This window comes from Columba livia, chromosome 9 (assembly GCF_036013475.1).
Source record: "Columba livia isolate bColLiv1 breed racing homer chromosome 9, bColLiv1.pat.W.v2, whole genome shotgun sequence".
NCBI lineage: Eukaryota > Metazoa > Chordata > Aves > Columbiformes > Columbidae > Columba > Columba livia.
The window spans coordinates 5,021,681-5,049,362 of record NC_088610.1 but is presented as its reverse complement, the minus strand read 5'-3'; the positions used below and the strand labels follow the sequence as shown (position 1 = coordinate 5,049,362).

The window sequence follows — 27,682 nt, the reverse complement described above, 5'->3', positions numbered from 1 at the left end:
ACTTGCCTGCCCCAGCCAACTCTGCTGGGGGGGGGGGTATGTTAAAAATGGGAATCAGAGATTCCGTTATGTTATGATTTGCTTTAGGAGTGGATGGGGTCAGTCCCGGCAAGGAAGGAAGTGATGCGTTTTTAGGATGGTACGTGATCAGGTTGCTGGTACACTGAATTCCCAGGGGGAGGAGACCTTTTAATTTCCTTACACTTGCTGAGGCAGATCATTAAGTAAATACCTCATGCTTTGGTTCAGCTCTTAGATTCTCCTTCTCCGCACCCAGCGTGCTGGTACCCACCATTCTAAACAGTGAACTACATCCTGGATATTTTCAAAACCTTAAACATAGCTTGTACCAATTTAGCTCAATTATAGCTTTGAGTTTCCCTCTGTGTGTGCATGCTCACGCGTGTTTCTTGCAGCCGAGTTCTGACATATGAGCTTGCTGGTCTTCTGTGACTGTGTTATGGTTTGGGTTTGATAGAAGGAAGGAGGAATGATGTAAAAGATTGCAGATTTGTGACTGGTTTTAAAAATAGGTTTAAAAAATAATGTATCTTCATTTTGAAGTAATGCAATACAGCTTGGAAACCACAACTACTGAACATAAACCATGTTGAGCCCCTTACATATGTTAAATAACAGTGCGGAGTAGAGGGTTATAAACAGCCTGCTGTGCATTGGTGCTGGAAGATGATGACTGATCCTACCCCCCCGCACTCCAACACAGGGATTGACAGCAGCGTCATGGGCTCTGACATGAACTTGGCCCTACAAAAATACTTTACATTTTACACTGCGCCTTTTTGGGGTGGACCTTGCCAGACCCCTTTCCGAAGCGTCTACATGTAGAAATTGCTTCCCGCTGAAGTGCAGCCATGTCGGAGCTGGAGGAAGACGTCTGGCCATGAGTTATCTGGAGGGCAGGGTGCCTGCCTGCTGCCGGTGGGCTTGGGCCTCGTTGGGACAAGTCTCCTGGCGCCCATCCACTCCTCCTTCCTCCTTTCCCTGTGACAGAGGAGCTGTGAGTCCCCAGAAAAGTGAGCAGGAACAGGTCGCTGCCAGAGGAATTCAACCGAGCCACCGCCAGCCCATCCCTGGGGAGCCCAGGAGCCAGCAGCGGTTGTGCCGACAGCGGCAGCTCTTGCATCTGTGGGAATCGGCAGGGTATGGCAAGAGATGCCTTCCCATCCCGCGCCGCTAACACCACGGGGGGTAGAAGGTTTGGCCAAGGACACAGCACAGCTGTCTACAGCCATGGCAGGTTGTAACAAACCACAAGAGAGCCCAGATTGTCCCCAGAGAATGAGCAAAGCTTGAGTCAGCAGTGCCAGGGCTGGACTTTGGGACTGCCAGGTATTATATTTCACAGCAGCACCCCAAAGTGGGAGAGAATGGCATGGCTGTCAAACTGTGATCAGTGAGGTGTGATCGGGGCATTCTGCACCTTCATAGTCCCAGCTCCTGTTTAATGGCTTGCAGATACAGCTAAACCTAGAAATCCTGTTGTGATCTCTCTTGTTACCTGGCAGAGCTCTTATCATGTCGGTGCAGGGGCTGTTCATATTTTAATGGGTTTATCTCTCGTGTGGAGGGTATTACAAGCTTTCATCTATCTTCCAGTGCAACTCCACGGAAATCCCTCCAGGCACAAGGCAGTACCTGGGTGCTGAATTAATCTGTGCTCCTGGGTTCTTACAGCTCCATTAGTGGCTTAGCAGAGGAAGCAGTTAGCATTAACAAACTTAAGAAAATAGGATTTGCTGTGTTTGATCTGCCTTGGGCTCCTTGTATCCTCCCAACAGCAATGACAAAGACTGGGCACATTATGGGAAGACGTAAAATAATCATAGGGAGGACACTAAATAGGCTGATATGTAAAACGTGTATCAGCATTCTCTGAGGCTCTTGGGGGGGTGGGGAAAAAAAAGTCATGCTATAGTCAGGTTCAGTAAGAGACATTGAACCATTTTTCCTCATGCCACATGCACAGACACATCTGCACCCACAGCTCCTACCTTACTTTCCCCGTGGCTCGAGCCATGTGAAGACAGCGTGGTGTCCCGTCCTCCTTCAGGTAACCACTGCTTTGGAATCTGTCGCTGGCATGAAGCTGGGGCAGCTTTCAGAAATCATCGAGCGCTTTGTGAAGGGCTGTTTGTCCCTTGCTTTTCATCCAATGAATATTTACTGTCACTGGTGGTTTTGTTCTGTTTTCCATTAAAGAAACCGCCTGCAAGCTGCGTGTTCTGTTGCCCTCCTGGCGTTACGTTCCTTAGCAGAGCTGTGCATCCATCGGTGGCTGGGTCTGCCGTCTCTTTGGGAGCCACTGACTTCTGCAGCGCTGTTCTCTGCCAACTGCTCTCGTGAAATAGCGTGGCCAAGCACGAAGCTAAATTCATGCTGCTTAAAACTAGGGTCAGTAAGTTGAGTAAGGCACGTGACTGTCAGGTATCTGAAATAACAGCACTTGGGGATAATGACCTGTTACCTCTATCACAGAATCACAGAATGTCAGGGATTGGAAGGGACCTGGAAAGCTCATCCAGTGCAATCCCCCCGCTGAAACAGGAACACCCAGATGAGGTTACACAGGAAGGTGTCCAGGCGGGTTGGAATGTCTGCAGAGAAGGAGACTCCACAACCCCCCTGGGCAGCCTGGGCCAGGCTCTGTTATCCTCACTGAGAAGAAGTTTCTTCTCAAATTTAAGTGGAACCTCTTGTGTTCCAGTTTGAACCCATTACCCTTTGTCCTACCATTGATTGTCACTGAGAAGAGCCTGGCTCCATCCTCCTGACACTCAGCCTTTATATATCTGTAAACATTAATGAGGTCACCCCTCAGTCTCCTCCAGCTCCAGAGCCCCAGCTCCCTCAGCCTTTCCTCACACGGGAGATGCTCCACTCCCTTCAGCATCTAGGACCCTTAATCATGTAGGACCCTCTAATAACAACATACCAAGGGGTGAGTTTAGAGAGGTTTTTTCACTTGGTTGTGTCACTTGTCATCTAAAGCAAGTGTGGAACACACCGATTACTTTTCTGAAGTCTTTCAGGCTCTCACATACCATTTTGGAACAGAAACACTTTAGGTGTCCCTTTCTGATCAGGCTTTGCTTTTCTTCATCAGACCAAAATGGCATGTACAGGGACTTCCATACTGCCCACCCTGTGAAAAAGCTGGTGTCAGCCCCATGGGTCCCCTCGCATCTGGGGTACAACGACCCTCAGGCACAGAAATGCCTGTCCTGATGCTGAGACTTGTCAGCTTAGGGGAGATTTTACATCAGCTGTATGCTTAAAGATATTCTCCTTGTTAATAGTGAGAAATATTTCTTTTTTGTTTTTCCATGGATGCTTTAAGTCAGTTGGTCTATTTGCTCCAGGATTTTCAGAGTGGTGGATGTATTTGCTGTATTTGGTGCTGTATTTGCTGCGAACCCCTGGGCTTGCCGGAGAGCTGGGGATTATAAGGTGCAGGGTCTCAGTTGTCCTGGGTGTCCGTGGTAGGTGCTGCTGGTGTTTTGATTTGCCAATAACCCTAATGGCTTTGAGAAGGTTCAGTCCTGCCTCTCCATCAATCTTTGGGCTTCTTTCAAATTCCTGATTGTAATCTAAATCCAGCCTTTTACTAGAGCCTTGATCATCCTTCTCTCCCAAATTCCTGCTTTCCCAAATGAGTTTCCGTATCTCCCAAGTGAAGATGAGGCCGTTGGCGCTGGGCTGGACCTAACTGTTCCCATGCAGCCTTGTAAAGCCTGTACAGTCATCATCAGTCTTCAAAATGCAGGAATTTCCTGCAGCCCAAAACCTCTCGTCTCTATTGAGCGTGGTAAAGCCCAGCTTGTGAAGGCTCTGAGATAAAATCAGTGCAATTGTCTTTTGTTTGAGCACGGCAGGGCTGGGAGAAGCGCAAGAGCTGGGAGCGCTTTAAAGAGAGGCTGGGAGACAGGCTCTGAGTAACAGGAAACAGCCAAGTAGTGAAATTTGGCATGTATCTTGTTAGTGTCACGGTTTTTTATGTGGCATTTCCTAGGGATGTTTTGCTTTTATTTTAAAATTGATGTATGTGTAGAAAATACTTTTAACTTCATTGACAGTTCCCTAGTGGTCTAGAGCATGCGGTGCGGTGTCACAATTTGTTAGCTTCTGGAGAAGGTATTTTTAATCCACCAACGTAAACCCTTTGCAATTGTATAATCTGTATTTTAGTCCTGTGGTTTCCTAATCATGCATCTAGAGAATGAGCTCATCCAGTTTATAAATTATGAAGTGAACGGAAGTATCCAGCTCTTCTTTCTAAATAAATCTGGATGGGTTTCTTGGTGGATTGCGTACTGTGTTTGAAACCTCCAATGCAGGGAAGTGTGAATGTTTAAAAACATACTCATTTGCAATTTGTATTTTTGCCAAGTGGTGGAAGTTGTCTCCTGCCCCGTCTTTCCAGAAAGGATCTTCAGCTTTGACTTGCAGCTGTGAAAGAAAAGCCAAAGGGATGATGCAGCGGGGGCCACTGGACAACAGCAGAGCATCCCATGTATGTGCCAGGGAACAAGGGAACATGTTTGCTCCCATGATGGGAAGACCCCAGGGTCCTCGCTGCATCCCAGAGGAGATAGTTGGAAAGCAAGACCTGCTGCAGCCCATGGGATAATTTTGTAATAGCTTATTGTGACTTCGGGTCCCAGCCTGGGAGGTTAGTTTAAGAAAGGGGAAAAGCTATCTGCTGTTTTCCGTTGTCCCATGTCAGAGATTCACTGGCTTTGCATATATTTTATGCACTTGTGTAAGCAGGCAGCAGCAGAGGAGTAACACTTGAGTAAACTGGGTGATTGTAAAATAGAAATGAGCAGAGGGATTCAAACTGGAGTAATGTCCTAAGTGAGTTTCAGCTCCATTTCCTTGGCTATATTGAGTTTCAGGTTGACGTTGTCCTAAAGGACACGCACGGATCCTGTAGCCTGTTAACAGGGGTAGTTTGTGGGTTAGTGTCACGAGAGGGAAGACATTAGAGGAAAGTGTTGCTTGGGTGGTGCAGAATGAGTAAAACCCAAGATGTAATGCAGTGTTGCAGCAGGTAAGAGAGAACCCTACTGCATGGTAGACCTTGAGATGGGAAGGCAAAACAGAAATGGAGAGGAGGTCTCACCCCCCCCAAAATCAGTCACCCTTTGCTCTGCTGCCTGTTTGCACCCAGTTGTTCTTCTCTCTTGTGGAAGGGGAAAAGGCTGGCAAGGAGTTTCTGTCAAACACAGCACCATCGTCTCACACCCAGGAGCTCCAGGATGGGCTTTGGTGGCTGCGGAGCCTGCTGGGCACCCAGCACCATTGTTGCCGATTCCCTCCTGTTCCTGTTCTGCATTTCAGTCCCATAACCAGGTGCTGAGATTGGTCAACCATTCTTTGTCTGCAAAGCCAAAAGGGAAGGATCACCCCAACTCACTGTGAGAGGTAACTAGTTGAGCTGGTAGCAAGTTTCCTTGTCTTTCCTCTGTTTCCACTGTAAGACTTTTGGTCTCTCCTTTATTACCCCCATGCTGCCCTTACCACATGTTCTTCAGCCTCTACCCAGGGTCTTTCTCCAGCAATTCTGAACTGCAGCACGAATAGAAAAGCTCGTGGAAGGAGAAGTGCTTCGGTCTCCAGAGCAGCTTCTTTAAGTGAAAACACAGCTGTGAGGTTTGCAGCCTGCACTTCTGTAAGGGCTCGTCCAGCCGGCACAGCCAGCGCCGCTGCAGCCCTTCCAGCACGCAGAAATTGGGAAATCCATTGTGAACAAGATTGAGTTTGATAGCCTGCGTGGAGGCAGATGGATGTATTTTTAAGGGACGAGGTGCCAGAAAGCTCTGTGATTACGTTACTGGAGCATGGCTCGTTGTTTGTGGTTTTAAAAGTGAGTGTCAGGACTTCAGGGCTATTTTTCTTTTGGGTCAAAACTGAGGTTTGGGCGGGGCATAAAAACCTGCTTGATGACTAAGTTTATTCTTAAAAAGCTTTCTAGAGCTTGCTGGAGAGGGGAACCTTTATCCTGAGAGGGACCTGATAGCAGTCTTTTTCAACTTCTATGCAGATACAGTTAAATTTGAATGAGTGCCAAGGGTAGGAAAGAACCTCTGCCTTTCAGGAGGCTGTTCTCAGTGCAATCTTTAGATCCAGTTCCTTGTTTTTTTGTCTTGGAGGCTTGTGTTTTGCCTCTTCTTGCCCTGGGCGAACTCTTTCTGCTTGAATACCCCAGCACATTGGTGGAATTACCTTGAACTGTTACAACCAAGGCTGGCCGAAGCATGCCCTTACATTGCCCCAGAACTGGGACATCTGAAGTCTTTGACCTGGTTACAGGGCTGAACCAATAGTACCTCTCTGGTACAGTGCATGTGTAGAGAAAACTTTTCGTCTAATGATGGAGGTTTGCTGCTCAGAGCCAAGGCTGGGAACAGGGGGATCAAAGCCAAACCATTTACTCAAGGGGCATGCAGAATTTGCCCAGTCAGGTCAATATAGGTACTGGCAGCGTTTCAGCAGCCAGAAGGCTGCTCCTCATGTTCTCTCCTTGCTGGAGCTACCAGGCTTTATCGCATGACTGGGCCCCTAATTGCTGCAGATCTAAAACTTTCTTTAAAATGAGGACAGCTGCTGGCTGTGCTGAAGCCCAGGCAAGCCTGGAGGTCCACGGCAGCATTAAGCTCTGCTCCCTCTTTCTGAAAAGCCTCTTTTCTGGCCTTGGTGGGGGAAGCCCCAAGATGTACGCAGCTTCCCCAACATCCCCCGGCGAGGCCTGTCTGCCTGAGCGGGACTTTGGGTCCCTGTGGGACCAGGGAGCACAGAACTGTCAGGGCACTGCAGAGCCCTTCTGCTCTCACTGCTGTCCTGTGTCTGTCCCTGTCTGTGTGCTGGTTTGGTGTCTGCTCACCGCTGGCAGGGGGGCGTGTGGGAACCTTTGGGTGCAGATGAAGCCTGTCAGGGTCCGATGGATGGAGGAGCAAGGACATCCCACTATATCCAACCACTGGATTTAAGGATGTAGGAATAGAGAGTGGGAGGAAGTTACCAATCTAGAGAGTGGAGCCATTGCCTGAACAAGTGTTGGGTGCACACAGCCCCCCATGCCCAGTGACCACTGTGGACAGATGACTTTCCTCAAGGAGGTGGCGTTAGCTTCACCTCGAGCCTGCAGTATGTGCCACCAAACTTTGCCAGGGATCAGCCACGTGTTACGAGAACGTTCTCCTGCTCCATCAACCACTCACCAGGTAACATGCCCATGCGTGCTTGTTACTGTGGGTACCACAGACGCAAAAACCTCCTGCCCATCAAACAGCCTGCCCCGGCCCCTTTGAATTTCAGCGGCCTGCTCCTCTTCTCTTTGGTGTATTTCAGTTGTGTCTGGTGGCGAGCGAGCCTATCCATCACTGTATCCACACAGATCCCAATTACTCCTTTTGACAGCCCTTATTCACACACCTCCCTGTGCCTCTGACATCTCAATTATTGATGGGGCTCGCCTGGTAGGCAGCACTCTGTTCTCGGCATGGCTACGTTCCAGCTCCCTTTCCCATTGAGTTCACGCACGCACCATGCCGAGCGGTTCTTTATGTGCAAAGCTATTGAAGTGGAAAGGGATCTTTATTAGCATGTGAGCTCCAGGGCTACGCTACCGAAAGGGGCAGTGCAAGCCAAATCACACCGCAGTACAGCGCTGGGAAATTTCCTCTCCCCCTCCTCTCCCAGGGAAGCCCAGCAGTGTATTGTAAAATTAAATGATCTCATATGTTTAATGCTGAAGATCCCTTGATCTGATGAGTCTTACTTGTGATGGGGTCACCCTGCACTTGCATTTCTGTAAGAAACCTCAGCCCTCTGTTGCCTCTGCAGTCACAAAAGCCGGTATTTTGAACACCATTGGCCTTTCCTTTGTGTTGGTGTTAGTTTGTTTGCTGGCTTTACGGCAAGCCTTTACATTCTGACAAGAAGAACTGACATGCAAAAAAAAGAGCTTCAAAGCAGCATGTGGTGTTGGAGCAATGTTCTCAAATTGGTTAAGAGGTAGAGCTGTGCCAAAGGGAGGATTGCAAAAGCCGGCTTGCTCTGTAGGGGGCTCGGTGTGTCTCGTGACATTGCTGTAGCAAAAGTCAGATAGGAGGAATGATAAAGTGGTCGATCAGCTCCTGACATCTTTCCTACTCCCAGCCTTGCCCTGCAACCTTCTTTAATTCAGAAGTAAGCAGAGGTTTTGTGACATGCTTAGTGAACAAAGGCAAAAGAGAAGTGTGGCTGGAGAAGATGGGACTAGAGAGAAGCAGCAGTGTAGGGTGTGCAGAGCTGGGAAAGGCTTCTTGAGCTTTGTTCTTGGAGATCTGTGGCAGCAGGTGCCTCATATGTAAGTTTTAGGTGTGTGGAGCAGACCTTCCACAGCACCGCGGTGCCGGGGAGCACACGTGCCTTTGCAGTGAGCACGGCCATGCCGGAGTGAGGACGTGTCCGAGGGTGGCCGGTGGAGCACTCCTGTGGCTCCAACAGCAGAGGGGACCCAACCGCATGTCATCGAGTGGGTGTGGACAACCTTTGCAAGCTTAGCAGGCAGCTTGCAGTCTGCATCCCAGTTTGCCTCCTGGCAGCACTCAGCTAGTCCTTCTCTACCTGCCTTACCCGCTCTCTTTCCACCCTGTGATGAGTTTGGTCTGGTGGCTCCGTGCTCTCCACAGAGACCAAATGCCACCAAAAGAGCAAAGGCAGCTGAAGCGTTGCCCATGGCCACACAGACAGAGCTTGGCTGCTCATTTGAGGTCTGTAAGGACTCCTGGCCTGGCGAGGATCGCAGGTCCCCTCTTCCCCCTCCAGGCTGGTGGTGACACTGCCTCAGCTGGGCAGGTCAGCACAAGAGCAGCTTTTGTGCATCAGTGGCAGCACAGCTGCCTTGAACTATGGCTGCTGGAACAGACCTCTAGTTACACGTCTCTCTGTGTGACACCCTGACCCTGACATTTATCTGAGTGGGGTCTTCTTGTCACTGTGGGTGACAGCAGCATCCTGTTGCCTAACAGTATTGCCCCGGATGGTCAAGCCATGGATAGTCCCTGTTACCTGGGCCTTGCTGGCACTGATGTGTAGCAGAGATGGCTAAGCCTGCCAAGCAGGGTGTGTTTTATTTGTCTGGAGTGCCATGAGCAGACAAAGAAGGGTTAAAATAACAGAAAGCTGAAAACCCATTATCTTTGGGAGCTGTGATTTTTCCTTTTTGGGTAGGCAGGTTCCATGGGACCCTGTCCCCCCAGATAGTGGAAAGGTCACCCTCCCATACCTGATTTCCACGCAGCTTTCCCTGGCAGCCTGTCCAAACAAGGCTGTTTTCCTTCCCCGCCCTTTTCCTTCCTTCCCTTCCCCTGCACTTGTCGCCTTGCACAGATCTGGCTCCAGCCCCGGGTGGTGCTGGGGCCCCAGAGCCCAGGTGAGCTGTGACCAGGGATGCTCAGTTACCACAAGCCCAAAGCCTGCTTAGCTGAGAACTGCAAACAAGAGGCTCAGGCATTCCTGACTTTGTCCTGATCAGAAATATTGTTGAAAGTGGCCAAAGCCACACTTTTGCCTGTTTTTGGACTTCTTTTGTGTTTTTTCTCTAGTGACTCTGTGATGCAGTGCCCATTCCTCAAAGCACAGGACCAGTTGGAGCTGTGTCTGAGATAACCGCTGTCCCTTTTGCCTCTGAGGTGCTTTTTGATACTCTAGTGGGAAACGTTTGGAAAACTCGGCCCAAAAAACTTGGGCAGTTGCCAGTTCCTTCTTCAGTTCCCCAAACCAGGGCAACGCACTTGGGGCACTCTCATAGACAAGTAACCTTTGCCCGTGCCACAGCAAAGTGATCGCTTACCTCCCTTGGAGAGGTTGCTTGTTCCTTGGTGACCTCCTGCTGCCATGGGGCAGCTGCCATGTGCCATTGCAGCACGTGGAAAGGCCAAAGCCACAAGCCCGGCTTTGTGGACCTCATCCAGAAGAAATGTCCCTAGGTCGCCCTGATAGTCCTGCCTTAGAGACGCCAATCTCCAGAATGGATCTGAGCTATATGCTAAGCTGTAGTAAAATCAGAGCTTGCAGGAAGGGGTAGTTGGGTTGTGTTTGCCATCTGGACAACGGCACAAATCATGATGCTTGTACCATGAACATGTGTTAGGTGCCGTCACAGGAGCGCGTGTTTCCGAACAGTTTACAGAGTTAGGGACACAGACATCGAGGGACCTCAGCCTGGCACTCAGTTCTTAACTTGGGATCCAAGATGGTGAGATTTTTGATGGTTTCATGATACGCAGTTTTATTTGGGTCAGTGAGAGCACAGTGTATGACTTTGCTACCCTTTAGGGAAGGAAAAATCAGTACACCATCTAATGATTCAGCACACAGGGCTTCTTAAGAGCCTACGGGAGAAAGATGTTTTAATTCTGTGTTCAATCCTGAATAAGCTGTTAATTTGAGTTTGCGATTTCCTTGGAGCCCAAAGGAGAAGAGTCTGTGATCAAACAGAGTGGCTCAATGCTGCTTTATCCTCCTTTCCTGTTTACAAAGGTTGGGCTCATCATAACAAACCTTTGACTTTCAGCCCTTGCAATGGTTCTGCCAGACCATTTCAAGAGTCCTGCAGGATCCAGCAGTGGCAACAGCCCTGTGACCCCAAAAAATCCGGAGTGCTCTGTGCGTAAAGACTGCAGCTGCCTCCTCTGAAGGATGCTGCCCCTCTTACCCAGCCTGCTGGCTCCTGGTCGGGGTCTGCAACCCTTTTGCAGAGCGGAGGGGCTACAGGAGCTGATGGGATGCTGATCTGGGGGCCAGCAGCCTTTCCTGGAGAATAAGGGGCTGCTTGGATATATAGGGCTCAGTTCTGTGCTGTTTTCCAGGCAGTTCAGCATATAAAATCACTGCAGACATTTTCAGCAAAAAAAAAGTCTCCCTGCAGAACCATTCTGTTGCTTGTTGAAAGAGGATTGATTTTTCCCTCTTAAATAAAATGAGCCATGTTTGAAATCCGAAAGCCCTTGCCGAACGGCTTCTTGGAGCTGCAAAGAAAGCAGCTTCCAGGTCACATCATAGCCTCCTGCCGGACGCGGATCCAAACTGCAAACCCTTCTAACAGCTCTTTAATAACTCCGCACAGAAGGAAAAATCTGTCACCTTTCCCTCTGTGGTTTCTTCTCTGTTCTAATGCACTGGAGGAGTGAGATGGAGCCGGGAAAGTTTTCAGAGAAAGACTCGTGGGAACTACAGCTGCCGATGGAGAAGACTCATTTCTTTAGTGTCTGAGGGGAACCGCAATCGCTTTGGTGAAGGGTGGTGTGCGTGGGTGGGTTTGGAGGGGTGAACCGTTATGACCCATGCATTTCAGAAGAACCACAAACACTTTATAGTAACAAAGGGTGGAAAAAGCGAGAGGTTTCTGCAACGCATGTGACTTTTCCCTGAGGTTTGGAACCCTGCGATATGTTCCAGGCCATGGTGTTTGCGTGTCAGTCTCGGTGAGTTAAGCTTTCTCCCACAAGCCTCGCTTGAAGTTGTTGTGATGACTGAGAGCCTAAAATGTTGCTTCTTTTTTTTTCCTCCCTCTCTCCTTTCTTTGTTCCCCACCCCCTCTCTTCTCTGCAGCTGAAGCTCTCGTTTACCTTGGACCAGGACAGCGGGATGCCTCAAGGCTGCTACATCTACCAGTACCGGGACAGCAACAAGTAAGATGCACATGGCAGATAGGGGAAGGTGCATTGAAAGGCAGAGGGATCACAACTGGTTGTACCACTTAATAGTAGATTAAAGCAGGCTTCAGGCTCGACCTGAAACTGGGAACAGCTCCTCTAAAGGCCAGATCCTTTCAAATGCACAAGGCCCTGCAGCCCCCCCTTCTTCTGCAGCATTTGAAAAGCTGCCTGCTGCTTTTCTTTAGCTAAAAGGCCAGCTCTTGGATACCACTGTGGCAGAACTCACCCAAGCTTTGCCCAGGGGCGTTTGCAGCTCAGACCCTGCACTGTTTGGTGACTCTGGGAGTGTGGGCTGGGGATAAGCCATCAAAGACTGGGCAGCCCTCACCTCTGCTCACCTAGAGACACACAGCACCCCATTCTTTCTGCTAAAGCACATGCATGGGTTCACTGAGTGGCCTTTCATTTGTGGTACTACAGCCCCCGTGCAGCCACACACTCTGTTTTTATGAGGTACCTTGTGATATTCAAGCTTTGAATGTGCTTGGAGCACAGAGTCCTCAATTTCTAGGTATTCTGCCTATTTTTACTAGCTGCTGTAGTGAATTGGCACCCAAGATGTTTTTATTTCAAATCACATTCTCATTATCAAATTGACAGCAGCAGCAGCACAGTTCAGGATATTTCTGTGTTTGTGCTGGGTTACTCTGCCTGAATACCAGCATGCCATAAATCCATAGCCTGTTACCTCCACCCATATTGTTCTGCTTCTTGCCAGTTATTGAAGGCTAACCCAAAAAAAGGAGCGTAAATGAAATTGTCAATGAATGAAACAGCCTGTAATTATAATAGATCTGCTCTGAAACTCTGATGAGAACAGTCCTGAGGAGGCTGAGGGGCATCTGCAAATAGCACCTACCCCTTTCTAAGATGAGAAATCTCAGTGTTTAAACAAGAAGAGAGATAATTTCTGGGAGAATCCTTCCCACCTGTGGATGGGAGATTAGCACACTGTACACAGTCCCATCCCAACTATCTCAACCCCAGAGGCATGGATGAAGGGAGCTGATACCTCCAGCACCACCAAGCTAACAGGGAGACGTGTGGTTCAGCGCAGAAGCATAAAATCAACAAGGGAAGAACGTTTGTTTTTGAGGCTTTAAAAGGCGGTGGTACACAATGGGCAGTGACGAAAAGAAAACCCCCAGACCTGTTGGGCTTTGTTAAGGATGTTTATAGATCCGATGTGTCTAATTGTGTGGCGTATATCAGCAGCTGCGTTATTTTCTGCCACAGACACTCCTCTCCCTGGGCTCCAGTGGGTGTTTTGTGCCATTGTTTAAGGAAACTCCGGGGACAGGAGTGCAGCTATTTTGTTTAGCGCTAAGGCCAATAGCAATTTTGCTTGGAAACCTTGCTTTTAGCTGTGAGTGGTCCAGCATGTGACAAAATAGCTGTGGCTCGTTGGCAGCTGTTGATTTAGAGATGTATGGCTGTGACTGGTGTTTTTGGCAAGCGTGGAAGCTGAGCCACCCCGAGCCATGCCAGTCGGGATCGTGGCTTGCAAAAATACGGCACGGGCAGGATGAGTGGGACTGCAAGTAAACCCAGACTTTCTGCGTATCTGGTGAATCCAAACTGCAGTTTTACCTCCATGCAGGGGCCCTGCTTTGTAGTTTATAGCTTGCTTGGCCAACCTGGGGGGAGCAGGATCCCAGTCCCTAGGGAGAACCTCGCTAAGTTTGTGGACGCGCTTATCCCCCTAAGCTGTGTGCACGGAGCCCAGCGCCTCCGACAGTCCTTGACCGGTGAACTGAAGCATGGAGCTGTGCTACAGCTGGCATATTCTTGCAGGTAAAGTGCCCTTGAGTCAGACATGTGCTCAGTTCTGGCTGTGCCCTGAGCGATTTTGGAAGAGCTCACGTGCGCTGCAGCTTTATTGGCACCAGAGGATTGTGTTTGGACAGCTCATAGTGAAACGAAACACCAGAGTTGGCTGCTGCTCAGACAGGCAGAGACTGTACTTCTTAAGTACCAGGTCTTTTATAGGGTTAATTTGTTATCCATACAATAGCAGGGCAGTTGTTGTGATAATTTTTCCCTAGCAATTTCCCAGGGTAAATTGTAGGCCTTGTGTTCTCCCAAGCCTTGTCAGGCTTTGACAGTACTCATCAGAACATGAGGGTATAACAGCTCTTCAGCATTCTTCCAAAGATGTATCTAGAAGTTAAACCAACATAACGAATGTGTCTGCACGCTGTTTTGAAGCCGTTCACAGCCCAGGAAAGAGATGCTGGCGATATGCTGTGCGTCCCTGCAAGCTCGTGCATGGGAAAGACTGGAAGTGTGCACCCCGGAGCCCAGCATCCTCAGCAGAGCGTTGGGACTGGGACCTGTGCTGGGCACAGATTCATGGCAGGAGCGTGGGTGGCTGAAGCTCTTGAGCGATAGCTTTAACAGGAGGAAGCAGAGGTGATCCTGGTTGATGGGAACCCATTCTAACCTGGGCCGTGTGCCCGGTGCCTGGGAGATCTGTGAGAGCGGGGCTGTGCGTGGCAGGGCTCAGTGCCACCCTGGTCACCAGAGCAGTGTCCCTTCCCCTCCAAGTGGCAAATGCTGTTCCAAGCTGCAGCCAGACGGGGCCACCGGAGAACAGCAGATATTGGCCTTCTGCTCCCAAAACAAAGGACTGCAGCATTGCTGGAAGTGTAATTACCAGAGCAATTAAAATTTCTATTGCTTAGGCTAGAAGTGCAAGTACCATGCAGGCTCTTACAAGGGCAATCAATTGGAATTTGTTCCCTTTAAAGTGATAAAACCCTGCCGAGGGATTTTGCCTGCTCCTGGTGGCTTCCCATTGCCTGCCCGCCTGCAGCAGCATTCGTGGGCACAGCACTCACCAGGCGTCCACTCTGCTGTCACACCCTAGGTGCTGAGCACTTTGGGGAGATTGGGCTCAGTGGAGCCGGGGCTGAGAGCAGGAGAGGTGCTGAGCAGCCAGCTGCTCACCCCTCCACCCTCTGCTGTAATATATGGGCATCCAACGGCACTTGATCGTCCCAGTAGCGATCCGAGTGCTGTGCTTGGCGCTGTGTGGAGAACAGAAGCTGTCACTGCCCCTCTGGTCACAGGAGGGAGACCAGGGGACATCACTTCTCTTTTTCCTGCTCAGAGCCAGATACTTTCCACCCCTTGGCTGCCAGTTCTTCAGTCCTTCTTGGCCCCAGATGAAATGACTTGACGTCACGCAGAAGCAAGCAGTCTGATCTCTCATTTTTAAGCCACTTTACTTAAATTCTCCCTTATGGGGATCAGTCAGTATAATTGACGGAGCACCGGGGTGCTGCGGAACGGCTGTCCTGCGATGGGAGCGCTGTGCTGTGACATGGGGGTGGCCAGTGATGTGTGCTGGGTGACATTCAGAACAGGAGCGTATGGTCATCTTTCAGGTGGCCCCCATGCTGTCACTTCCAGCAGGGACAGCCCTGCCAGCCGTCCCGTCATGTGGCTGTGGCACGAGTCGGGTGTCGAGGGTTTCTGGCTGGGTTTCTCTGACACTGCAAAGGATCCAATTGCAAAACCCCACCAGGCAGTAAAAGATCATCAAGGCTGTTCACTATGGCTCGTGAATCCCATCTTACAACACACAGTCGCTGGTCCCAAATCTAGAATATGAGCCCGGCTGCCGGCTCTGAAGCCCGGCTGCACAGTGCGGCTGGTCCTGCTTCTGTGGGCTACCCAGCAGTGGAAGGATGAGATCAGTAAAGGTTACAGGTGGTCCTGAAAGGCTTCTTCCAGCCCAAGTGCGGGAAGAGCCAAAGCCAGCTTGAGATCCCCCTGGAAGAAATTAATTGTGACAAGTTTAGTGTCTTTTGGCTGGAACCAAGAAATAGAAGATACAGTCTGTTTTCTGCATTCACTGTCACTACTCAGACACTTCTCCTAGGCTCTGCTCACCTACCCACAGCAAGTCTGACCCTTCAAATGCCTTTGTCTTCCTCTCAAGACTCTTTTAATTAGTCACCTTTCTCAGATGATGCAGTGCTCGGGGTCCTTGACATCCCAGACCCACCAAGGAGCCATAAATAGCTGTCAAGGTTCACCCTGTTACGTGGGCCATATCTGCAGGGCGTTGCGATGCTTCCTTGTCCCCAGCTGGTTCTCCTCCAACGTGGTTTTCTGCTCCCTTAACCTCCAGGCACAGGTCTCTTCTGTAGGTCTCTTCCTCACGTCACAGACGCCGCCTTTGCCGATAAACCAGCTTGCCGTTCGCCAATGCATTTAATTTTAATTCCTTGCTGCAGCTGCGGTTTGTGTCAGGATTATGAATTTGCGGTGGGGGCTTTCATGTTCTCTTCAGAGTAATTTCTAAACCCAGAGGAGCAGCATCTCGCATGGAAGCACTTAAGAGGCCTCTTAGTAAAGCAGCGTTGGAGTATTGATCATTTTATCTCTCCAGGGACCTGGAGCGCTACAGATAGAGCTGCTGTGCAGTGTAGCCACTTGCGGGCAGCACCACACAACTCTTCAGGATGAGAAGTGAAAAATAGCTCCAGTTGAAAGGAAAAGTGGTGCCCCCTTTTATATAGAGATCAATGATGCTTGGTACATTGGATTATCACTTAAAACACCAGGACTTCAAATGCCAGGGTGCATGCACTCCTGATGCTGACAGGCTAGTGATAGATAATGCTGTTTGGGTTACCAACCAAGCTCCTCTCTGCAATCTTTTCATAAGGTGAATGTAATATCTGCAGTGATGTACCCAACATTACATCAGGAGAGCCAGCCTATAATTATGCTTGAATTGTCTGAACGGGTTATTTGTCACAAACACATTAGCTCACTCCATTTGTTGCTACTGTTCAGGGCTGCAGCAGGTTTGGTGTAAACAGAGCTTGGATAGAGGTTTGGAGGGGGGTTATTTTTCTGAATAGAGCAAAGCAGAACTGTTTGGGGTTTATTCTTTTTTGCTAGGAGAGCTGTAGACTGGTAGTGCTAGGAACAAAATACGTAAAGCAGCTGACACAGCTTAAGTGATTTGTTTTCAGATGTACTTCCCAGGTTCATGTGTTGGACTTTAGCATGGACGTGGTTGCTTTGCAATGAGCTAGCAGGTTTATCATAGTATGTTTTGTTCTTTATGATAAATTGAGGCTTGCAGAGTGGATTGTTTGCACAAAGAGCCGCTGCACAGTTCACACCGTCACTGGGTGTCTGACCTGCCTTATTACCTGCTTGTTCCATGGCATTGGTCCCAGAGAGCGGCACTGCCTGTATTGGTGTAAAGGAAGTAATTGTCTCCCCTAATGGCATCTGATCTTCTGGTCAGTGATCAGCAAATAAGTGCTTGGGCCTACCCTGACCTGCACGGCCAGAGAAGACTCTGAAAGTGGCGTCTCCTCTTGTTTGTCTTGCCTGGCAGGTGGGGATTTCATGGGGGAAATCCAAATACATGTAACCCCTTGACATTTCGGGCTTGGGTGGACACTGTCTAGGAACAGCTATTCACCTGAAGCTTATGAAATGCCTTGTTTAGATTTCAGATCAGAATAAAATTAATTCCATTTCTAGAAATGATCTGCCAGCCAATATCGGATTTTCCAGGGTGAGACTTTCACTTCAGGATGCCCTGTTGGACAAGCTGGCTGAGCTGGGACCAGGCATGTCCCGTTGCACCACAGTCAGCACTGCAGAGAAGATACCAGGGTGTGAAGGGATTGAGAGCAGCCCTGCTGAGAAGGACTTGGGGGTACTGGTGGCTGAAAAGCTGAACATGACCCGGCAATGTGTGGTTGCAGCCCTGAAAGCAAACCATGTCCTGTGCTGCATTACAAGAAGCGTGACCAGCACGTCAGAGAAGGCGATTCTGCCCCTCTGCTGTGGTCTGTGAGACCCCACCTGGAGTTCTGCATTCAGTTCTGGAGCGCCCAGTGTAAGAAGGACATGGACCTGTTGGAGAGGGTCCAGAGGAGGCCATGAAGATGATCAGAGGGCTGGAATGTCTATCCTGTGAGGAAAGGCTGAGAGAGTTGACGATGTTCAGCCTGGAGAAGAGAAGGCTTGGGGAGACGTTATTGTGGCCTTTCCATACTTAAAAGGGACTGATAAGATGGGGACAGACTGCTTAGCAGAACCTGTTGCAACAGGACAAAGGGTAGTGGTTTTGAACTAGAAGAGGGGAGATTTAGACTAAATATAAGGAAGAAATTTTTTACTATGAGGATAGTGAAACACTGGAACTGGTTGCCCAGAGAGGTGGTAGGTGCCTCATCCCTGGAAACATTCAAGGTCAGGTTGGATGGGGCTCTGAGCAACCTGATCTAGTTGAAGGTGTCCCTGCTCATGGCTTTAACAGTCCCTTCCAACTCAAATGATGCTGTGGTATTTGACGAAATAGAAAACTAAGCAGGTTGGAGTTTTCCTTATGATACCATGTCTTGTTTTTTGTTTGGCTAATTGTCACTAAACTTCACCCAAGTCAGCAGGTGATGTATATCCTTCACCTGCCAGAGAGTAAGCGTTGGAGTGGGCCAGTCAAGGGTGGCAAATTGTTCTGTCACTGTATGCTGACATAAACCAGACATCCTGGTTTTGGCATTGGTTCAGTGTAGGGTAAATTGTCCAGGAGAAGAAGTCTGGAGGTTGAGTTTTAAAACTTCGAAAGATACATAATCCTTCCTGCCTAAGGTATGGGCTTGGTTTTCTGTCTGCCACAACCAAAGGCTGCTGGGGCACGTGCCACAAAATAGCTGTTGTCACTTGAGACTTTTAGAAGTGGAGAGTTGTTTTTCCTTGCAGAAGGGACCCTATGGCCCTTTCTAGGTGAGGAAGAAGGGCTCTTGCAAAAGACTCTGCCCAGGTACTACTTAGCTGCTTTTCTTGACACAGACCTGCCTCCTCCTGCCACCCTGCTGCTAATAACAGGTTTCCAATCCATCAGTGCTGTAGAAATAGTAACTGCCAGCTCCCTGGAGTGTCAGTGCCATGTGGGGACTGCGAATGGAAAAGATGATCAAGGAAACCTGCCTTTCCCCTCAGCAAGCAGATGGGATTTGAAGATAATCTGACCCCTTCCAAATGAATGTTTGAAGCTTTCTTTGGTGGCCTACACAATATGCCACGTTGACCACTGGGTCTCGCTGAACCCTCAGCAGGGTACCAGAGCAGTCTGTGGGCTCCCACCCTCACGGAGGAGGAGGAACTGGGCTCTTTAACCCGGGTGAGCACTGGGCCTGCCTGGGTTGAATCAACAGAGTTTGTGTTCTTATCTGTTTTAGAATGTTTGCTTGGAGAGGAGCTGCAAAACCTCCTTGTGTAGTGTTAGATGTCTGGGTATTCAGTGGCAGTCAAGTAGGTGAGAAAATCAGCTGCAGTTGTAATTGAGTCAGAGATGCTGTCTCCATGTGTCATCCCTGGAGACCTGTTTATATATCCATTTGCTTAACAATACGTTTGGAAGCCCTCACCAGCATTTCAGTATAATTTCCCTGGCCTATATAGGCCTGACTAATGCCCAAGGCAGTGAGCTATATCTGGACTAGAGTTGCTAACCAATAGATCTGGGTTTTCTTAGTGGCCCTGATTCAGATGAGTCTCTGATTAGCTCTTAGGTGCACAGAAGAGGACAGGTCTGATGTGGGAGAGAGTGAGTAGTCCTCCTTCCACAAGAAACACCTCTCAATTTCACCCTGAACCCAAGTTGCTGCATTGATTTTGTGTCCAGTCCTGAGCAGAGGTCTGGCTAGGAAATCACCAGGGCCCCTAGCCATCCCTCTCGCAGCAAGATTTCTAGGCGTACTTTTTCGTAACAAATAACAGAAAATGAGTCCTTGTTTTGGCTTAATCTCTGTGTCGTTGAATGAATAGTGGTAGTGCAGAGTGACTTCTCTGCCAAGTTCACTCTGTGATGTTACCAGCAGGGAGCACTGGGACCAGTGGGCAAGTGCATGTGCTGCCGCCTTTTGCTTTGGTAGGATGCGCTTTAGGTACAAGCTGACAGTGCGCATCTGCATGGAACTTTCCAGTGGCAGTGGAGTGAGGCCAAAGATGATGAAGGGGATGCTGAGCACTTGGGAGCATGTGTTGTGCTGGTGGTGATGAAGGATGCTGTGCCTGGAGATGGACCTTCCAGTCCTGCTTGCCAGCCTGCTGTTCAATCTGTGCTTTCTGCCTGGAGAGATCCAGGGCTTTCAGTTTGCCCTGGGCAGGACCTCTACGGTCTGCTCAGCACTAAGTACCTTGATTCCCCAGGGGATCAGCAGCGCAAGCTGGAGTAACCGGGTGGATTGTCAGCCAGCTGGGATTGCTCTCTCATAAAGAGCTGCTGGCTGAAAACTGAAGCATTCGAACTAGGAATAAAGCACACATTTGAAAGGCAAGAGAGAGATTAACCACTGGCAAAATGTCCCAAGAGAAGACCAGGGAATTCTCCGCTGCTCAAGGACAAGAGCACTTCTGGAAGGTGTTTTAGACCCTACATGTCAGTGGGTTTCATGGAGTGGTAGCTACCTGAAGCCCTCCAGGCACAGGTGGTCAGCTGCTGGAATAATCCGCCCAGTCTTAAATTCCTGGCACGCTGCTCTGTGTTAATGTAGAGGATCAGCTTTGCATTGACACCACTGTCGTCTTTGCAAAGCTGGGTTTTGCCAGCTGCTGGGCCTGGAAGGACAAAGCATTTGCTTAGAGTCCTGCTCCCTCTTTGCATACTCTGCTTGGAATTATGTCCTTGCAAATCAGAAGGTGAGAGAGGAAGCATCTCTCCTTACGCCCTCCCGAGTAGCAAGGGTGAGCAGTTCTATTTTTCCAGCTATTTTCTGTGCTTTGCTCTGAGTCTTGCTTTTTCAACTGTTTTTCCACAGTTCAGAGCAGCTAGATCAGTCTGGCAATGGACTCTGTTCCCTCCACATCTCCCTACTTCTCCACTGGAAAAAGCAGCTTTGAATCACAAGCATGTTTTGTGTGCTCAGCTCTTCGCGGTGTCAAGGTCACCCTGAGTGGGGGTCCTGCTATAGCTTAGCATTTTCACCTCTTTCCATTTGCCATGCATTAGTCAATCTGGAGCCTAATGGATTTGTAAGCTGGCTTTGCCTGTATCATCTGAGACGTTCCCAGCAATGTAAGAGGATTTGGGCACAACTTCCTTTCAAGTTAATGGAAAGATCTTGCTTGGAAAGAACCTGCTTGAGGATCTGAGTGTGCTTTGCATTAATGTTTCTGTTAATTTTAATGGGAGATGGTTCTAAATTCCTCAGGTCAGCTCCGAACATCTTAAATTTTGTGTCCTTCACCGGCCTCCTCTGAAACGGGGCTGATGAGCAGAAGCACCCTTAAACGAGCATTATTGACCAAGACGCCCTGCAAGTTTTTTTGCCTCTGTTGTTACCTCTGGAAATGTCCTGTTCCCTGTGACCCCACTGGACCCCTCACCAGCTCACCATGCGCAGGGCAGGAGGTCCAGGGTCAGCTCTCAGCTCAGAGACCGTCCCTTGCCTGGTCCCTGACAAGTCACATCACCTGTCTCTGCTCCACCACCGTCTGAAACAGAAAAGCGCAGCGGCCCTCTGGGACTTTTTAATTAGCATTTATAAAGCACTTTGCGATCGCCAAACAGGAGGGAACAGAGGGAAGTGAACTTTTATTGTTACCACTCAAGTCTCGGTTACTGCAAAGAGGGGCGGTTCGGCTCTGCTGCTCTGGGTGCCATCACTTGCAGGCAGCGCAGAGCCCAGCCTGGGTAAGGTCCTGTGTGGTTTTACTGCTCCTGTGGGGCTGTGTGACTCTCGGCACTGGTATCATGAGCTGAGCAACTCGGCATCCCCCGCGTCCCCTCCTCTCCCTGCTCTCTGCCCTCCTGCTCCTCCATTAACTCTGACGCTTGAACGCAGCAGTGATTAACTGTTATTGAGCATCTCTCGCTGATGGATTGCTGCTCGCTCCTGCCTCGTTCAGCAGAGCTCTTGCCTCCTTCTGAGCTACTGGTAGATGTTTCTTTCCATGTCTGACTGAGCGGAGCAGAGACCAACATCCCGACTGCCCATAGTGAAAGCCGGCCCTGGCAGAGCTCTTGTACGTGTTGTATCTCTGGCATAACCTTTTTTTTGCTCAGACAGTCCAGGTTGAAAAGACAGATTTAGTAAAAGAGTTGATTTAAACCCTGTTCTTCTCACCATCATCAGGTTAGCAATACTTGCAGTTGTCCTGGCAGATAACAGAGGCCACACGGACTTGTCCCCACCGGGAGTACCCCTGGGAAGGACTTTGTGGTCAAATAGGACCTAGAGAGGTGGGGAGGCAGCTCTGTTGCAGTAAAACAGGGCACCTGTTGGAGAAGTCATCTTATTAATGAGCTTTTCATGCTTTATTTATGCCCAGTGCTCATTTGCAGTCTCACTGCCAGACAAGCACTGTCTGGTGCGGTGCCACTTGCCTGGTGACGTGGTGCTGGGCACAAGTGTCGGGGTTGCAGGGGGGCGGGCAGGGTCCACCACACTCAAGGAGATCTGGTGGGACTTGTTTGCAGCGTGAGGCAGGAGGGGCTGTGAGCAGCCTGCCCGTGCTCGCTCACTCCCAGCTGGGCCAGCCCAGGGTCAGTTCCAGCCCCCAACAATTAGCGAGACAGATTGAATCTAGATTGATCTGTCTAGTTGTGCAGAGCAAGCCAATTCCAGTTAGAAATTCTCCTTTCCCTCTGTCTCCATGTTAAAAGGAAGGAGACCTTGTCAGATTTCTGGATAAATGGGAAGTACAGGGCAAGGTAGAAATAAATGTTGTGCTAATGCGTAGGAAGAATCATTAGGAGAGAAAGACATCATCGATGCGGCCAGGCTGCAGCTGATTTGCATCGCGGAGTTGAAACTCTGCATTGTGATATGGCTACTGCAAAAGGCAGAATTCAAGAGGAGCTCTGCTATTATATTTATTGCACGTTTGCAGAATGTTGCAGGGGAGTGCAGAGAGACAGAATTGGGTTCAGAGCAAGAATTGGGTTCAGTTTTTGGCACGGATAACAGCCTGGACCAGTGTGGTGATGTTTGCTGCGGGAAATTCATAGGAATTGCCTCCTGGTGCAGTTATTTGACAAATGCACTTGGATCCCTCAGATTTTTACAGTCCCTGTCTCCGTTGAGAGAACACTGGGGTCATGGGAGAGTGGAAAAGAAGGGACATGATGCTTCTGAATGTACAGGAGCAGGAGTATGATGCTGAGCTAAGCTGGGGTTTATGGGTCTCTGTGGGATGAGTTTTTGGGAACGTGAATGGGACAGTGAGGAGCAGGGAATCAGCCCTTGGTAGAAGCCAGTGGAGAAAGATGAAACACTTGCTCCATGCTGGGTGTCACACCAGCCATTCCCAGGCTCCACAGCCAAAATATGGTGACACTGACAGGAACACTTAACTCAGACATCAGAAAATCGGGCAGGGTATTTTCCAGCAGGGCAGTTCGGTCTGAAGGGTGCAGCGCTGTGATTCACAGCACAGCTCCACAAGCTGTTCTGCCTGCTCAGCCGAGAGAGAGACCTTTGCAACGAAGGGATCTCTCTTTTGCACCTGGAATGCTCAGTTTTTCAAGGACACCATAGAAAGCAGCCCGAGGAGTAAGAGAACAATGGCCAAGCTGGTTTAGCTTTGCACCACTTTGCAGAGAGTAGCACCCAGGCCTGGAGAAAACAACCTGCAAGCTGCCTGGCTGCTCTAGAAAGCAGAGAGAGGCAAAGGATGCTTGTCCTGAGCTCCGTGGTGGGTGCAGCTGTCCCCAAGCCCCCAAAAGCGCAAAGGGATGCTCTCTTAGCTGGCAGAGCAGTGTGGCTTTGTGCTTGTTTATCCAGGGCTTTTTCCTGCACCGTGCCAGTGCGAGAGCTGCTGCTTGTATTTGACAGCTCAGCTATTGTTGCAAAGTATGATTTAATAGCAAGACTTGATTACAACATGCAAATGTAGCTGCTGGGGGACTATCTCTGAGGTTTGTGGAGATTAGCTGTTAAATTGGCCAGTGCAAAAACATTATTAAGCAGAGAACATAATTACTCATCTTGTGCTTCTGTAGTGTATAGAAAAGACAGATTTGTTTAAAAGCCAGCAAGTCCTATATAGAAAAAAGCCTTGTGTAAATGCCACATCATGTACCACTGTATGTTGCGGCATATTTTATTAGAGAAGCAATACTTAATAACAGTGTTTGGGAACTTGTGAATAAAATCCATTATATTATTCTGCACCATAAAAGCAAACCTAATGCCTAGTCTGTACGAAGGCTGTGCAGATATTGAAACATCTCCTTTTGGTGCTGGTTGATTGCTTTTATGGAGATTGTATCATATGGATATAAACAAATCCAGCACTTGATGTGAAATCCAGGAGCAGGGTTTTAGACTTACGCATCTATCTTCTATCTGTGTGCGTTGCCTCTGAAATGCATCAAGGTTCCCATTAACACCTTAAACGTGGAAAGTAGGATTAAAGTGAGACTGTCAGCACATACAAAATGAACATCTAGGCATGCACTTGCTGTTAAGTTTTCCCTTCCAGTCTTAGAGTAGTCTATGGGGTTACTAGAATAAAAAGCTTGTATGTGTGTGAGGATGCAGGGGAAGGATGGAGGTGTGGGGAGCCTGTTAGTGCTGCAGACCCTGTTTTTGGAGCAGGTCATGGTTCAGGGGTTTCCTCTTGCCCCATAGCTCAGTTGCACAGGCTGGGCTTGCAGGGAGCGGTGTGGTCACAGCTGAAGTCAGATTTAAAAGTGCATTTGGCTAGTCAAAGCCCTAGACGATTTTAGGAATATCTTCTTTAATAGAGGAGTCAGGAGGACCAAATTAGAGGAGCAGCTTGTTTGTAAGGGAGCGTAGATCCTGCAGTCACAAGTGCTGACGGGGGTGCAGGGTGATGCTCGCAGGGTGACCCTGCTGTGCTGCAGCAGCTGCTGTTCACTTCTGATTATTGTCACTGGACGTGTCCCCTCCAGCATCTCAGGACCCCCAACAGGTGCTCTGCTGAGGCTTCCTCTGTCTAAGCAGGAGGAAGTATCCTCCCGAGCCTAAGTGGGGGAGATAAGGACTTCAAGGGTTTTTGATGGGAAACTCCTCTCTGTCCTTTTGTTGCAGCTCAAGAGCATTTTTACACCAGTAGTTGCTCCCCAGGCTGGTTCCTGTGTGACTCAGAGCTGAATGTGGAGCTGCTGCTGTGTGAATCTCAGCATCCCAGCACAATATGTCCCAGTCACTCTAAGTCTGAATTTCCAGCCAGTCCTCCTTCCTCCTTCACGATGTGTCTGCACATGCAGGCGCACTGCCTTGCTCCTTACATGCTGTATACTGGTAAATTTGGAGTCATCAGTTGTTCCAGGCGGTGAAGGGGGTGAAACAACTGCCATGCTTGTGACAGGGCTTGTTTTCTGCTCAGAGCCATGAAGCACCTGAACCCTGAGTCAGCCGCTCACCAGCATCTCCTGGTGTGACTGTGGGGTGGCAGGAAGAGCTCTGACCGCATCCAGCAGCAGCATCTTCCTGCTTTCCTTAATCAGTGCCAAAGGGCGATCCTAAAAATACCTGTGAGCGATTTGCAAGCCACGAGTATCAGAGGGGGCAGCTCTGCAAAGGTCTTGTGTCACCAGGGAAGGGAGAATGACGCATCTTGTCATCACTGGGCATGACAGGACGGTACCTGCAGCTGGGAGCAGGTGGGAGCCTGGTGGGCAGAGGAGCAGGAAGGGACATGGGGCAGCGTGGGCTAAAATGCTGAGCTGGGGCATGCATAGTCCCTGCACAGGCACATCTCAGATACAGTTATTTTTTTGTAATGATCTTTGATAGTTTGTCATGAAGCCAGGCAGTGGGAGAAACCACAAAGCAATATTTCATAATAATTTTGCCCCAGTTATATGTGGGCTGTGTGTATTCAAGCTGTCTGTGTCTCCCTAAACACAACGTGCACACTTTCAGGCTGCAAATCCGGTGGCCGGTACTGATAAATGCAATAAATTTCATGTGGTGGTAGAGTTATAGCAGGAGTCTCTGACAGCCAGAGAGGAGGCAGCAGTGATGTATTCCTCTGTTAAGCTCCTTTCGCTGTGTGCGTATGGCTTAGTTGTACAACAGATCTGCCTGTTAAGTGCCTGTTAACCTGTTCCTGTAGTCAGGAGTGCAAGAAGTCGCTTGTGTGATCCTTTTCTCCGGCAGTAGCCGTGCTGCCTGTGGGAGATGTCCTTAGCTGCAAACTATGGGACTGTAGGAAGAGTAGCAGTAGCTCTTGCTTCCACAAATGACAGAATTTTACTGCCTTGAGCTGAATTTGAGCACAATTTGAGGCAAGACCTGCTCCTAACTGGTCCTAAGAATTTGCCACTGCTGCTCTGAAACTCTGGGCTGGAATAAGGCTGTGATAATTAATGGAGGTTAAAGTGCTCCTTCTGCCTGTGAGATGGTTGGAAATGGAAAAGAAGAACCTGTCACAATTGTGACTGGCTCTAAACTGCTGTCAGGCTCTCCTCCTTCCCTGCCCCAAGTGGAAAATTGTATTGGAAAGCAGCAGTTAGAGCACTTAAATCTTTCCACAGTTCATTTCAAGCTCCCTTTCTTCTTCCCAGCCATTCCCAGGCCAGTTTGGGGCGCGGATGGGAGACTGCGTCTCTGGCTGAAACTTGCAGGATGTTAAATAACAATGAGAGAGTGGCTTTCAGAGAGGGTATAATGTGCCTGGATTGCACGTACCATAAGCTGTATTTCCCATGCTTTGACACTCAGCCCATCCGTACATCGCTCCTGAACCATTTCCTTTCCGTGTGGGATCTGTCTCGGTGTGTTCTGGAGCAAACTCGGGCTGAAATGGGGTTGGTACCTGTCCTGATGCAGAGGGTGACGCTCCCAACACAGGTTGCTGGTGTCTGTCATGTCCAGACAGCAGTAAGTGAGCACGTGAAATGTGGGCAATAACAGAAGCAATTGTACCTCCTGTGGTGGGTAACCAGGTTCACATCATCCCCGCCCTTTCCTGGGTACTTGGATTGTCTATTTTAACTAGTGTTTGTGTCCCCTTAACAGCTCTTGGCATGGTCGTGTTGCTGCTGCAGTCAGTGGTTCCGGGTGGTTTTGTCCCCTGCTGAAATCGGTCAGTGAAGTGCATCTGGTGGAACTTCACTGGCCCTCTCCCTGGCTGTCCAGATTTAACGGGAGGAAGCTCCCAAAGCTTTTACTCTGATGTTATGGAACAATTCCTGGTAGAGAGCTGTGCAGCTATTTCGGTGTCAGACGCCAGGAAAGACATGGCGCTGCATTTGCATTCCCCGGGTGACCTTGATGTGTTCCCACCAGTGTGACCAGAGCATCAGGGACCTGCTGGGAGGCAGCAGTCATCACGGCCACTTGCTCTTCTCCCATCCCACAGTATCTTCAGGGCTTGGGAAGGAGAAGGGACCTCTCTGCTCAGTCAGTGCACCCCGGCTACTTCGGCTGCTTCAGGCTGATTTGCAAATGATTGGCCCAGTGTGTAGATCTGGTGGCCAAACGGAGGCCTAGGACCCAAGAGTGTGTAGGCACAACAAACGGGGTTGCCTGGAAGGAATATGGCTGGTGAGGATCCAACCACCGTAAGAGATCCAGCCACTGAGGTCCTTCGGTCCCAGGGATGAGGCCACCATTCCGCTTCCAAGAGCAGAGTCCTTGCAGGGGGTGACTTGCTCTGGTGACTCCCAATGTCGACTGACAGATTTGGGCACAGGGAAAGTGGAGGGCATTGCCATCCAATCCAGGAGGGTGGTTTACAAACAAAAGGCAGATCTAATGTTGTGCTTCCTTCTCCTAAATGTCCAGAGCTACCCTGTTCATTTAAGGGTTAAGCAGTCTGAGAGATGCAGAATCCAGAGCCAGGTATCTGTCAGGCCTGGACTGGAGGCTCACCAAAACATGAAGATATATGGTTTTATTTCTGTTTTGTCATTTGGAGATTACTACTCAATGTCTGTAGGACAAGAAAACTTCAGGGCATCTTAGGATATGCCCCGTGCTCCAAGAGAGGTTGTTGTT

The 27,682-nt window shown here is 49.4% G+C and overlaps 1 protein-coding gene across 4 annotated transcripts in view; it reads left to right on the top strand.

The window, feature by feature from the left end:
• The window catches only part of DIS3L2 (DIS3 like 3'-5' exoribonuclease 2), a 190,669-nt gene that overhangs the window by 139,824 nt on the left and 23,163 nt on the right, over window positions 1-27,682 (top strand). For all 4 annotated transcript variants that reach the window (XM_065072824.1, XM_065072823.1, XM_065072825.1 and 1 more), the window contains one exon: window positions 11,620-11,699. In XM_065072824.1, coding sequence (XP_064928896.1) covers window positions 11,620-11,699 — 80 coding nt within the window. The remainder of the gene's footprint in view (window positions 1-11,619; window positions 11,700-27,682) is intronic.